The 14,618-nt window shown below is 36.6% G+C and overlaps 1 protein-coding gene across 7 annotated transcripts in view; it reads right to left on the bottom strand.

Moving 5' to 3' along the window:
• Positions 1-303: 303 nt before the first annotated feature.
• The window catches only part of PPP3CB (protein phosphatase 3 catalytic subunit beta), a 47,385-nt gene continuing 33,070 nt past the window's right edge, over positions 304-14,618 (bottom strand). Inside the window, exons 11-15 of one of the 7 annotated variants that reach the window (XM_076338520.1) lie at positions 13,459-13,485; positions 10,337-10,421; positions 9,369-9,466; positions 3,698-3,727; positions 304-2,015 (exon numbers count right to left, since the gene is read on the bottom strand). In XM_076338520.1, the coding sequence (XP_076194635.1) occupies positions 1,837-2,015; positions 3,698-3,727; positions 9,369-9,466; positions 10,337-10,421; positions 13,459-13,485 (419 nt within the window). In that variant the 3' untranslated portion in view covers positions 304-1,836. The other 6 variants (XM_076338523.1, XM_076338521.1, XM_076338522.1 and 3 more) reach the window with 6 other exon arrangements.

Below are 14,618 nucleotides of genomic sequence, written 5' to 3'. Positions count from 1 at the left end.
ACAGCCTTCCTAGAATCAACCAACACCGCTCTTACAAGCTTGTACAAACCGACAACGGCTGTCCAGTTTAGCCGACAGAAAATACCTAGGTATTCCATTTATGAGAGAGAACTCAAAAGCAAAAAAAGCAGCAGCAGCAACAGTGAAATTAAACAGCATTTACATTGAACTAGTTCTCTGCAAGTTAAATCTGACCTTTTAGGCTATTTTTTTTTCAACAGCTTACATTTTGAAGAGCGTTTCTAAACAATTTTCAAGGTCAGATCAGACCTACGTATGCCAAATAAAACCAATACACAATGATAGGAGCCGCAGCCCATGCACAAAATTTATTGTGTGCTACTGTTTATAAAATACTTGAATAGTTCAGAACATGCATAAAATTTCCAACTTAGGGGTATGTACAGATCGTACTTCATGGCAAACAAACGAACAAAAAAAAAAAGGGAGATGAACTCTAGTGACATAAGTTTCAAGTTGTGTTCCAGGGGATGAGAAGGACATGTAGCAAATGTCAAAATATATAACAAAGTACAGTGGCAATCAGTACAGTCCATTATTTGTGAACAAATTAGCACAGGGCTTCAGTTTTTATTTTAACCAAGCAGTCCTGTAGATACCGAAGTACATGCAGTCTCAAGTTTACACTTTCACTAATGCCTTAGCAGTTGAACAGAGCAATTGCTTACGCGCTGCTTTGCCTAAACAAAAAGTATGTCCGATACAGTTTCAGTTTCCTTTACAGGTTTAAAAAGAATAAAAAGCTTGCAGCTATTCAGCCCAGTGATTATCAGCTATTTATGCAACCGTAATACTCACAATAAACTAAAAGTACCCATAACATCTAGGTAACCTAGAGATGTACATCGTAGGTCTATATATTAAATATTTGCAAAATGAAAACATGCATACACAAAATACAATGCCAAGCTTTACAGACTTGATATGAATCAAAATTTACTTAAACAATGTACAAAGTTCAATTAAAAGTACCTTAAAATTAACACTTCCATATTTTTCTTACTTTTAAAATTAGTATATATAATATTTTTTTTTTAAAATTCAAGGTGGGGAAGAGTCTTGAAAAAGCTGGGCAAAAAAGTTTCTAAATTAAATATTTTTTTTAAATCTGTGTTCAAGTAATAAACATTCCTACATAGAAATCTTCTGATAAGCTGTAACTAAAAAATACAGTGAATACAATATAGAATTAGCAACATCGAAGGAGTAAACCTGAGGTCAGCATTTTACAGAATGACCAACTGAGATTTTTTTTTTTTTTTGGCATTTTTTCTGTCTATTGAAAATACAGTTTTTGCAGCCTCAGATATTTTAAGACCATTCTAATCTATCGTTTTAAAGACATTTCATGAAACCGATGTCCATTAATAAATAGTTAGCTCTTAGGGTTGTATTTGAAAGTCTGATTTTAAAAAACAAACAAACAAGCTACCTCTACTGAAAGAAAAATCCCATTTGTAAACTTAAAAGTGTTGACGACGGTAAGCGTACGATGCTAGTCTAGGTGTGCTTTAGTGACAACAGCCCGATTCCTTCCCCAGATCTCTTCCGAAGCTTCAGCAGCCAGCGATGGGCTTTGCGTAAGTAGGCGAGGCGCGCTCCCAGGAGGTCGGGTCAGCACGTAAAGAGAGGGGCTGTTGTCTCAAAAGCACGGCGGTCTTTCTTCAGCGGGATCAAGTCAGGCGGTTGTCCACCTCGCATCAAGTAGTCGCTTCAAGCGATCCCCCTGGCTATTTCATCTGTTGTCACATCAGAAAGCGGTAATCTAGGAATTCTCAGGCAAGACATGAGTGAGTAAACCAGAAGCTGACGTGGTCACTGTGCATTGTTGTTGCCAGTTCCATTGTTTCCATTGGCATTTGTTGTGTTTATAGTATTAATACCGTCTTGCTGAAGAGCATCTTTTCTTGGTGGCATTCTCTCATTGATCCTATCCAAACCTTTTGCTTCTTCAAAACTGCAGATTTTATGTTGCGGAGAGAATCCTCGTATTGCTTAACAAAATGCAAATTTGATATGTCAGTAATGGAAAAGTAAGTTGAAAGCATATACTTTTTCTAACAAACGATGCTTAAATACAGCTAAGAAATCAGCCACAGAAACGTATGGCTCTGCATCTGTATTAGTAAAGGCTTCTCTAACCCGCTTTCCTGAAACGTTCAACGGCAACCAGGATTTCAGTTCGTAACAAAAAGAACAAAGTATGGCAAATATTCTGCAAGTAGGAATCAAGGGGTTTAAGCCCACTCGATTGCTTCTGCGTGCCCCTGGCGTGGCCAAGCTATCAACACCGACTGCTTTTGCTGCCCAGCGCGTCAGGCTTATCTCGACATCCCCCTTCTCTTCGGTGGGATGTCGGTAAGATCTAAGCAGCGCAGCAAGTGCAGTGGAGGCAAAGCAGCGCAGGGTTGCAAAAGTAAGAGTCGACTGACAGCCTGCATACGCATCGATGGCCTGATCCTGCAGTTTTCATGCAGGCAAAACTGCAGGACGTGGTTCGCACCCTGTGCTAACCGTGTGGACGATGGAAATGGACGCAACCACAGTCACGGAGTTAGCACTGTGGTTAAACAATGGGATCATTTAAATACAAGTGTATTTAAAGTAAGCATAGAAAATAGGCATTATTTTGCCAGGGATTATTTTAATGAATCAGGTCTGTAGTTGAATTTAGACCTGAAAATGGCTGACCACATAGTAAGACTTTGGGATGAAATAATTCTTTGGAGATTTAAGCACAGCTTTCCACTCACAACAACGGGACCTCTTGCACGTGTGTGTGAGAACAGAATATGGCACTTGTTTATATTTTTGGAGCTCTGACCTCCTTAATTAAAAAACAAAGAACACGGTCGTTAAATGGTGCTTTGCGGCCAAATCTGAACAACCCCAAAGGTAGCGCTCTCAGCTGCTATGCTGTTTGTCGTTCACTTCACTGAATATTGAGCAAGAGGAAATTAAAGTATCTCTGAAAGGACAACAATCTGACGTTGAATACTCTGAACACCAAATAATTTGATGGCATTTTGCTCAACACCACTAGCAAAGGACGTATATACAACTTATTTAGCCCAGAAGCACTGATAATCCATGGAATTTAACGTGCCTCATACTGGCAGGATGGCGTATATACTGGAAATAAATTGGGTCAACAAATTATGTTCAAAATCTATAGAAAAAAACCATTACATTTATACGTCTTGCACTACCAGATATGTTACGGAAAGTTTAAAAAAAAAAATACGTTCAAAGCCATTAAAATAGATTTTATGAGAAAAGGCATGCATAAACAACCCTACTTCCACATATAACCCCCCCGCGATCAAACAAAACTTTGCAGTTGAATGCAGAAAAAAACCACTGAACACTACCATTTTTAAGGACTTCAGGACAACACCACGTATCACAACATGCCGTTATACAGAAACCCTACTGCGTATTTCGCAAAAACAAACAAAAAAAGGCCAAAAAACCCCCAAGAATTTCCCTAAAAGATTAAAGATAACTGCATCATCCTAAAGCCAGAAATGAATGTTACATGTAAAAGGGATGAATCAATGCCGTTGATTCATCCCTGCTTGTGCAAGTCGAAAGTAAAACACACCCACACAGAGTACTTCCGAATTCCCTCCCAGACACCACAGATCTCTGCCAATGGCAGAGACTCTGATCATACCTTTTTCAGCCTCAATTGCCTCTACAGTGGCTGTACAGAAGTGAGCAGATGCATGCAAAATGAATGAGAAAGATGAAGAGTGTAATATCGCATAGCAGAAAAGGCAATGATCAATTTAATATAGTACGCTACGCCAGATTAGATTACAATTATTTAAAATGGTAATTAAGGTTTTGGGGGGTCGGTTTTACGTTTAAGTGAAACTTCTCCTGAATTTTAACTCATACAATTTATCAACTAAAAGTATATCAAAGCAACGCTAATTAACTGATGTTATTAACTGCACATTTCTGTAAGGTTGTTTTGGTCTTGGTTTTTTTAAAGACAGCAACAGAAAATTTCAACTGTTGTTAAGGTTGTGGTACGGTTTTTAAAAAAAAAAAAGCTAAAAAACTATTTGAGACTACTATTTCTGAAGATTAAAATGCATTAATGAGCTTCATTAAATTACCAGGAAGGACGCTATAAAAATAACACTAGCAGTGTTCTAATAATAAGAAATTATTTTTCTCTTTATGTTTAGCTCCCTGAAGTTTAACTAGGACTTCAATTTCTCACCGTATTTTAAGCTAAAATGGGTATCTCTGAGAACCGAACCGTGAAATTCACACTGTAAGAGACAAATCTAGCAAGCCATATTTACAAAGTCTCGTAAATTGTTTAGTTGAATCAACGACGAAGTCTAGAGCAGGAAGAGGTCTGGATTTAACATAGTCTTGGTGGGTGAATTAATGTGAATACGAAAAAAAATCTAGCTTACTAGTTGTTTTTCCGAACTAAATAACCATGACATCTGCTGTGATTTCTTAGGCGTAAGATCTCTCCCAATTGTTTTAGCTCTAGAAGTCAAAGCTTTAACATAATGTTATTAGGATACCAAAATCAAAATAACCTTCTATTGGGGCAGACTTGCTAAAGAAACCGCTTTGTAACTACGACCTAAACTGTAGCTAAGTTTCAACGATGGTCACAGCTTTTTACCTCCCCTGCTATGTGCCACGCTTCCAATACCGTCATTTCAGAAATATTAACAAATAGCGTACATAGCGGCAACCCTACTTGTGTAGTGCTCGATACATATTGTTAACAACAAAAATCGTAACAGAGTATGCAAGCGATTGTTTGTTGGGGAAACTAGCTATGTAAGAAAATATGGCATTAGATCAGAACAGAATTCTTTAAAGCGAATTAAGTTTATCACTTCTCATTTCCTATCCAACAAAACCCAGACACAACATTTCAGTTGCCTGCACTATGTTGTTACGTATCAATTGCCTACGCTATGCCTTAACCTCACTGTTGCATAAAATTGTCATTTCCACTGAGATAATCTAAAAAAAATAAATAAAATTAGATACTTGCATTAATTGCTACTAAAATAACGTGGAATACTTACGGGTAATGCAGCATTTTAACTTTTACATACTGCACATTCCACGGTACCAAGAAAAAACCCAACCAAATTTCCTGCACTTAAATCTACAGAGACAAGGGCAATCCCAGAATTAAATCAAAAAGCCACTTGAATGGATGGTTATTTATGTTTACATTAAGGGAAAGAAACTTTCTCAAATTGTAACAATAAATTAGTTTAAGAGTTATTTTAGAAAGTCACCAAATACATACTTTCATACTATAATCAATTTGCCATACAAATACAAAACTATGTAAAAAAAACCACCTCTTTCCACCATTTCCTGTTACCTGTGAAGTCTTTGTTTTCAATCTTTTCCTGAAAAGATCACGAATATTGATTTATCTCTGTAAATTATGTAGCTTGGTCATAAATACAAATTTCAAAATTTACTCCTAGTTCATTCTACTTGTAGCACTATTATTCCAAAAAGACCTTGGAATATACATCACAGTTAAGAAAAAGATAATTTTCAACTTGACATAAAAGAGCAAACTGACTGGAAAATAGAAGCACTTAAAAAAACCCCACATGGTAAAGACTCAATTTGGAAAATAATTTTGTTGGATTCTCTTTTGCAGGTACATCTAAATTAAAACTATATTCTTTGTAAACCCTGATAAACCTCAAATAAATACTGCATCACACTAACGTTAACAGGTAATCCTGCAGTCTTTGCTCAGAAAATTCTCGACTTGAGAGCAAATTTTAAGCAACAGGGCTCCGTGGCATTTCCATCCTCAATTCCAGCTCTCCCCCTGCTTTACTTAGGGGACAGATCTGATACAAAATCCTTGCCAACTTTCAACATAAAACCAAAAAACTATCTTACTGCCCCTCTGACTGACAGCCAGGGCAGCAATGAAAGAGAAGAAGTATTTGGCTAGTTCAACTGATTTCCATGGAAGTACTTACAATTTTTTATTTAGGCTTGTGTTCAGTATGTTGCTGAATAAGGCTTTAGGTGTTTGGGGTTTGTTTTTTTTTTTAACAGATATCGACTCAATTTGGAAAATAATTGTTGGATTCAGTTCACAGAATAAGTCACTAGGAAATGCTACTTTAAAGAACAGTACTTAATAGGGTCTTTAATATTTCAGCTACTATAATGCAAGCAACATAATAAAAACCATAAATCTACATTAAATAGAAATTTAGAAACATACAAAAGCCACGATTTCCCAGAGTCTATTTTTATCCTAGTACATTAAAGCTATCTAAAAATAACCTACGATTTGTTGTTCAAAAATATATCCATATAGTTCTGGGACAAAAAAATCTCATGTTGACTTCTTCCATAGGATGTAGTTTTGCACTTTTTTCCAAAATTATCTTTTTTAACTGACTTGTCTCTGTTTAACCCTTTCACTACGGTTAGAATTTGTATTTCGCCCTCAGACTGCTCTGTTTCGCGGTAAGGATCTGTTCAAGTGCTGCCCATAAAGCAGCTGCGTTAGACTGACTAACGCTGTTAGACTAAGTACTCTGCATTACGTCCACGCCAACAAGCTTCTCTCCTCTGCGAATGGCCGGTATCTCACAGAAGACAGCAGGTGTGGCTGAACAAATCCCTGAAACAGTAGTGGTATTTGCTAAGATCTAGTACAGAGTATGTTACTGACATTAAGAATTATAATAGGCATATATGCAAAAATTGCATTTGCATTGCATTAATGGTGACTTACATATATATGTCTATATATATACACTTGCCCTGATAAAAAAATTTCAGCCCAGCTCTCTAGAGAAATGTAGACATACACTCCAATTTCTTCTAGCTTTCAAAGCTTCTTACAGATTTAATAGCAACCAGCACAACTAGACCTTTTCTCAATGTGCCACTGAAAAGTGAGCACTTGCAAGTCTGAAACCTGGAAAACCCATGACATATTGGTCAATTTTGTGAATTTTCAAGCAAACGAAAGAATAGAATTTTAAAAATACTACACTTAATGTCATGTTCTTTTATTTTCTCAAATCTAGACTACTTTAAATTACTGGTAGTGTGTTGATCAACACAGTACAATATACTTCAAAAAGTAATTAAATATTTGTAGTAAGAAATCCTACTGTACTACCAGTGACCATATTTTTGCCAAGAATATGAATTCACTGATTTTATGATGGTTTAGAAAAGTGTCAATTAGCAAAGTTTTATTTTATTTTTGGTTTACTTCTGGCATTGCAATTGAGCATAATCATTTGAAAACTTCTACTTTTTAAAGACTGAATCAGTAAAATTCTTATCAGTAAAAAGAAGTTACTGCAATTTAAGGAGAACTAACAGTTGGCATGAGTTATCTTGAACAATCAACATGACTAAAACAAATGAGGTATATTAACGTAGCACATCAAGGAATATTGCCATCAAAAGTTCTAGTCAAGAAAAAAAAAACCACACCCACAAAAATCCAAAACGTATTTTGCATACTTTCCAAATGTCCCACATTTTCAGTAATGGTAGAAAGTCATATGTTTTAGGTTAAAAAAATTTTCTAGTCAGTTTGATCCTCTCTGGTATTTGTAATGCAACATGGATAAAAATCTGTTAAATGAGTGAGAGGAATGCAGACTCACTTTTTTAAGCATAATAAAGTATCTTATTAAACAATGAAAATTAAAACTAGAACATATGCTTTTGGAATAGTTGGATGGATTAGGAAACATACACCATTTCTTGTTATAGACATTCACAAAACAATCACATACATACACTGGACATATAAACTTACTTGTAGACATTATATGTCCACTGAAAAATGACTTAAAACGTGACATTCATGTTTCAAAGCTATTAAAAACCAGCTTTGATAGTTTAATAGAAAATGTAGTGAAAGGCTTTAAAAAAACTACATAGAAAATTTAAAAAATTCAAATAAACAGCCTAAATCACAAAATGAGAAAAGCAGCTACTCTTGGAAAATAGACTGTGTAAAAAGTGGTACTCAGATATCACAATCTTTCAATAGTTATAAAATTCAGTGGTCCCATACAACAGTTTTATACTTTTGATTAAAGCCTGAAGATGGCCAATAAAAAGTCTTTGAATAATTTATGTTAAGAGTGCTGCTGATACGCAGTCCCGTTTCAGGCTGGTATATTTTAGTTATCCACCATTGTGAACAGAAACCGGGACTTCATTCTTTTAATACATTTGGTACGATCTCATAGCATTCTCCCTAAGCCTAGTTAATCGTTTATGGGCCTTGTGAAAAATATGATCCAATGATTCAACAAACTAAAAAAAGAAGAAAAACCTTTTACAAAATATTCAATGAGCCAGATTACAGGTATATTTTGTATAGAGTTTTTTATTTTCATGCAAAAAAAAATATATGCACACTTAATAACACCCTTTTATTTTGATTTATTTACAAGTTTTAAATTCAATCCCTTTATTCTCAACTGATTTTATAACAATTACTGAATATTTTTCCAGTACATTATTGTTCAAAATGCACAGACAACGTGCAGCAGCAAATGCAGCAAACCTCAAAAACAAGGTGCTACAACATTGCTTCTACATCAAGAGACAGACAAGTGTCTGGGATAGTGGTTTAATTTTAACACTTATACAGACATACATCTATACCTAGAGAGAGACAGACAGATCTAAGAAAGCAGCTACATCTGCAGAGGAAGGAAACAGCATGTTACAAGGACAATTCAGGGAGGTCAATTATACATAGAACATTTGACAAACAACATAGAGAACAAACTTTGGCATTAATTACCAGGGTACAAAACGTAGCACATTTCAATCTATCAATGGAGTGAAATATGGAACTCTGCAGCCTGTAGCTGTTTGTTAATATTAGTATCAACAAGTATTTGACATTGTCAATGAAAATACTAACACATCTATAGTAAGACCATTTTAATGGAAAGCAGACAAGTAATGATGCAAAATTACATTGCCGTTTTTGTTTCTGTCATGATCAAATGCCTCAATACCAGATCTGTAAGGTCACCCCACTTCAGGCATCTGTGCCACCTCAAAAATTGTAAACTAAGGAAGCTCAGAGTCTGAAAAACGTGGCCTGACACCGCCGAACTCATTTGCTTTTAGTTTTATACCCTGGTTAAGTATCCATTTCACATTGCCTGATTAACACATAACACTATGCTCGTATCAGCCGCTAAGACAAGAACTGAAAAGCATAAGAAATTCCCTGCATGCATTATGTGTAGTGTTAGCAAAAGAGTGAGATGTGCCCCAGTCCATCTGAGGCACAGCAAGTTGCATAACATCATTACCACTTTGCAGGGTCTGTCGTCCTCCAGCCAACACTCCACTAGGTAACATTCCAGTGGGAGTCAAACCCTTGAGTGTCAGCACACTTTCACTCTCCTCCCTGGTGTGAGAAAAAACAGTAACAAACCCTTAAATATCCACTCATGAAAACCTGTAGGGATGGGGAGAGGGAGAGACAATTTTTGCTGTGTTTTATGCACGTCAAGACTGAATGCAAATTCAAATTCAGACAACTAGAAAGGAGAAAATATTTCTATTCCATACCAGTCTTTCCTCTGCCTAGGAGTTATGAACACCGATTACTTCTGAGTCAAATTCTGAGCAATTATTCACACGCAGGCTGATGAGCTTTGAAATTAGCACTGAATGCCTCATGAGGTACTGAACATATCTCGGTGCCATGAAACAATCCACAATTTCGTTCAAGGTGTCTGTGCTTCAGGTAATACCAACTTTTAAAAATTATCCCTATTTGAACAATTATGGTCTGTGAAAAATTTTGGGTAAATGTGATCATGAAATCTCTAGATCTAGACAGGTACAAGAAAATGGCATCTTTAAAAAGCTGAAAACAAACAAACAAAAACCTGAAACAGAAAGCCCCTAGCCCTCAACTTTCTGGTATGCCAGAAATTTTCCGAGCCAGTCCTGACCTCCTCCATTACACCCTTGCTTCCAATCTCTCTATTTTGGTATTGTCTTTCCAACACTCGTAGTTAACAGCTGGACAAATAACTTGTAAACTAAAGATCATGTTCTCTAATTTCTTGAAACACCTCTCAAAAATAACTTACAAATATTCTTTAACCAAACGTACCAACATCAACGGGGTGCATCAATATGCCAAACAAGATTCTGATGCATAATGATCTCCCTGAAAAATGTTTGGCATCCATTATCCTGGAACAGAGATGTTTTCCTAATATACATAATAAGAGGGGTTTTAGGAATGCAGAAGTCATGGAAGTACCTGAGAACAGAGAAGACTCTCGCCATCTTGCCAATTGCACGAATTTTGTTTCTGATTATTTCTTTCCGTGCGGCAGCTGTACCTACTTTCAACGGAATAAGAGAGAGTCTCAAGCTCATGAGTAGTTACAGGGTCACCATTTTAAAGCGCATCAAATTCAACACAACTGTTTAAGTTCAGTACTCTTCACAGGAGGCCAGTACCCAAACACTTAAGGGCACAAAGTTATAAAATTACGGCTTCAGAATGCCATCAAAAGCATCACCTCTGTGTCCACAAAACACACACAAAAAAGTTTAGGATGGTCACAGTGATTTCCTAAAGCTAGCAAGCATCTAAATTACTGCCACTACAGTGTAGTAACTATCATAACTCATTTGCCTAAATTTTACACTTGAAATTCTTCACTGACATCTGTGTATATCAAAATGTAGGCATGCAGCCCAATATAGAAGCCAAAGAGATATTAAAGCCACAAAAAATAAAGATTTGTTGCTAATTCTTATACAGCTGTCTGAGAGAAAACAGTAGTTTGTTTGCTTGTTTCTATGTCAACTCCCCAAAACACACCCCCACGAAATAAAATGCCAAAGAATTGCAGCGTTACCTCCCTTACCACCTAAGTCTATGGTCCGTATCATCTTAGGTTCGCATCATTTGCGGAAATTACAAATACCAAAGATCTGGAGTAAGTACTGCATATTCCGCAAAGCAGAGAGATACCACTTGTGACAGGTAAAAGTGAAGACAAAACACTGAAAGGAGGCTGGCGATTGGGAAGGAGAGCCACCTTTGCCTGCCTTGACGTTCTAAAAACGGAAGCTCCTTTCTCCAACACTAGGTGTTGCCGGTTTGTTTCAACGTATAAAAGTAAAAGCCATCCTTCCCCTCATCCTCCCTTCCTTTTGCCGACTCCTCAATTCCACTAAAACAGAACAGGTAGACGAGGAGATCTCACAACTAAAATCCTTACTTCTCCTCAGCCATTGGGGAAGGAGAGTATTAATCACACCAAGGTAAGAGTAACTCAGTCATACTTTGAATTCAACCACAGGGGACCAAAAGAGAACAAACTCGGACAGCTACGTTAGGTATTCCAGATCTTCCATATATCATTGTTCTTCAACCCTGGGAGAAAGGTACTCATTAAAAAGTTGCCAAACTAATTTGCACGGATGTAGAAGAGAGGATCACAGAAGTGGGCAGAGGAAAGCTGCGTATCCACAAATTTGTCTACTCGCATTCAAAAAAGGCAGCTGTGGAAGAAGCCTTTTTTCATCCCTGCTCACTAGTATTTAGCTTCCACATGAGGGTACATACACTCTAGCACAACAGAGTCACCCTTTTCAGACCACAGCTGCAAGAACGCAAGGCCTTCTGTCGCACAAGAGTGGGTAGACTTCCCACCCTGAACACCAAACCGAATAAAATACAAAAGATAAGGCGTATAGGGCCAAACAACAACGACAAAATCACACGAGAAGGAAAATGTATAGTAGCGACAAAGAAAAAAGGGAGCAAGAGACAACCTTTGTGTGAATACAATGAAAGAACCTCAGGGTACGACAAATATCTGCCAATCCATTTAAATGAAATGAAAAAGCCAGGAACTACTGAGTAAAGCTTTTTTAGACAAAGGAACAATGAAGTGCAGACACCAAATTAAAAAAAAACAAAACCAGAAGGCTCAGGAAAAACTTTGAATAGGATAGGCGAAAACATTCAGTTTTTACTGAAAATAATTTATTTCTAATTTTAACTTTTAATTTTTAAAGTTCTAGAAGTTTTTACTTTCTCTCTTGGAACACTATTAAATAACAGCTTGAGGATCTAGAATGAGAAGGGGACTCTCAGAGTTTTTGAAAAGGCTAGGGCTAAATGAGGGACCATCAATCCTTCCCTACAAGTCCCTCAATTTTTCTCCTACCTACACCTATTTGAGGGCTACACTGCTGCAGAGCTGTAACATGCAGGCTGAAAAGGTTTCAGGTAGTGCTAGTGCCCGTATCTCAATTCTGTGCCTTAAAAGGAGAAAGGCTGGTTTGGGGTAGTTTTGGTGTTTGTTTGGGTTTTGGTTTTTGTTGTTTGTTTTTTTGTGGTTTTTTTTGTTTTAACATGACCTTTCATTGCCCCGGCCCTCCAGAAGCAACCCAGCCAAGCCAAAAGGCCAAACATATCACTCCAGGCTGCAGCACTGCACTAATGTGGCCACTCAATCCTGGTTAGTTCAGGGAAGAGACAGTAAAGTGGCGTCTGCTTGTAGAAGAATGTCTTGATTACACCCTAAATTAGAGGACATACGACAAAGAAGTCTCCCATTCTCCATTCTCAATGCCTGCACAAGAAACAAGCTCCGAAACGCTCACATTACTTTCCAAAGAATCCACATAAGCTTTGGAAACATCTGTATAATCTAATGCATTCCCAAGTATTAGAAATATTCTCTGGAAGTGACAAATTTATACAGAGAGCAAATTAATTATTAGGTAAGTAATGGTCAGAAGAATTTTTCTGCACAGAATCATCTACCCTGGAATTTCTGAAAAACAGGCGATAAACCATGAATTTAAGTTAGTAGGCTTCTTTTTACATTTTGTATCCAGCCATCTTCAAAATTGCACATACAATCAAAAAGTACCTTTTTGACATCTCAGTTGAAGGAAACCAACAGTACTACACAAAGCAGGTTTTGGAACATTGTATAAAAACATTCCATGCACAATCTTAAAAAAAGCTCACGATAAAACTATTAAAGAGCAAGACAGACAACTGAACGCTCCCTACACATGCAGGACCAAAGATAAATTTTAGAAATAGGTAAAAGAATGAAATTCTACAAAAAAAAGGAATGGAAGAAAGGAGGAAAAAAATTCATGCACAGAAAGACAGATGTCTTGGAATATGACTTCTGATAACAAAATACACAAGGCTTTATAAACATCCATTAAAACTGGTGGTGGTAGTAGTAGTAGTAGTAGTAGTAATAATAATAATAATAATAATAATAATGAAAAAATGCTACATGTGTCTCTCAACAGAAAGGTGTTTTCTGCATTAATACTTATACTGCCAGGTTCTATGAAGTCATATTTCAAAACATTCCTACTCTGTCTGGTCTGTACCTTTTTTATTGCCATATATGAGTCGCTCTTCAGATGGAGAGTCCAGAAAAAAAGGAAGTGAACGATGGAGAAAAAGGTGAGTGAGACAAATAAAATAAAGATATTTAACTTGGCAGTGGTAATAAAGAAGGAATGGAGAAGAAACGTGAAAAAATAAAATGGAAAATTGCAACACTTAAAAATGCATTCATCGAACAAGAAGTGGAATTGTTGAGTGTATTTTAAAATTTGATGATAAACAAGTGAAAGCTTGAGAGTCAACAGTTAAAAAAAAATCCATTCACATAGAAAGATAAAGCGTAGACAGTACCTAGGTGGCATTAAAAGATGCATCAAGCAAAGAAATTGTTAAAGGAGACAGAAGAATAAAATAATTCAAATTAGGAAACTGCAACTATTGTACTAAAGACAGGGCATATGCAACCAACTGATGACTGCACTTACGCGGGACAACCTAAATCCTAACATCTCAGAATACCACCAAACCCTACCCTGCAAATGCTTGGTGTAATTGCTTTATGCTCAATTTAGTAGGATTACTGGAATGAAAAACATAAATCAACTGTTTGCAGGATCACATTTGAGACTATTTCTAAGTTTTCACATTTCTGGCAACAATCTAAATGGCAGCAAAGTTCAACTGGCTCATAACCAATGCATTCCAATCTAAAACACACAGCTGCTTGGCACAACACTATTCTGCTACTGAATTTGAACACAGTAGTTATCAAACGTTAAGAATGGGGTCATGTCTCTAATATCTTTATAAATTATCTTTAGTGTTCCTCAAAGGCTGCTGAAACTTTCCTTCCTCCTCCCCCACCATCAAATCAGTCCTGTTACTGGAAAAAACGAAGCAAGTCTGAGAAACTTTTAGGTGTGACATTAAGCGCTACTGCAGAAAACCAACAAAACAAAGTGTGATATGCTAGGTCTTCATGTTAAAGTTGCTTCTTAATCACCATGCTACAAACATCTCCTTAACAATCTACTGTAGCATAGTTTACAAGATGGAAAGATGTTATAATCCATTGCGTAAACACGTATTACACAATATACATATAAAAGTTCTCCTAACTTTTATGCTTTAAACTGAAACACCAAGGCTTAAACTTGTATTTCATACTTTCTGTATAGTACTTTGCCGTAAGAAATATTGT

The sequence above is a fragment of the Aptenodytes patagonicus genome, chromosome 5 (assembly GCF_965638725.1).
Source record: "Aptenodytes patagonicus chromosome 5, bAptPat1.pri.cur, whole genome shotgun sequence".
Taxonomy (NCBI): domain Eukaryota; kingdom Metazoa; phylum Chordata; class Aves; order Sphenisciformes; family Spheniscidae; genus Aptenodytes; species Aptenodytes patagonicus.
This window is presented reverse-complemented; position numbering and strand designations above follow the sequence as displayed.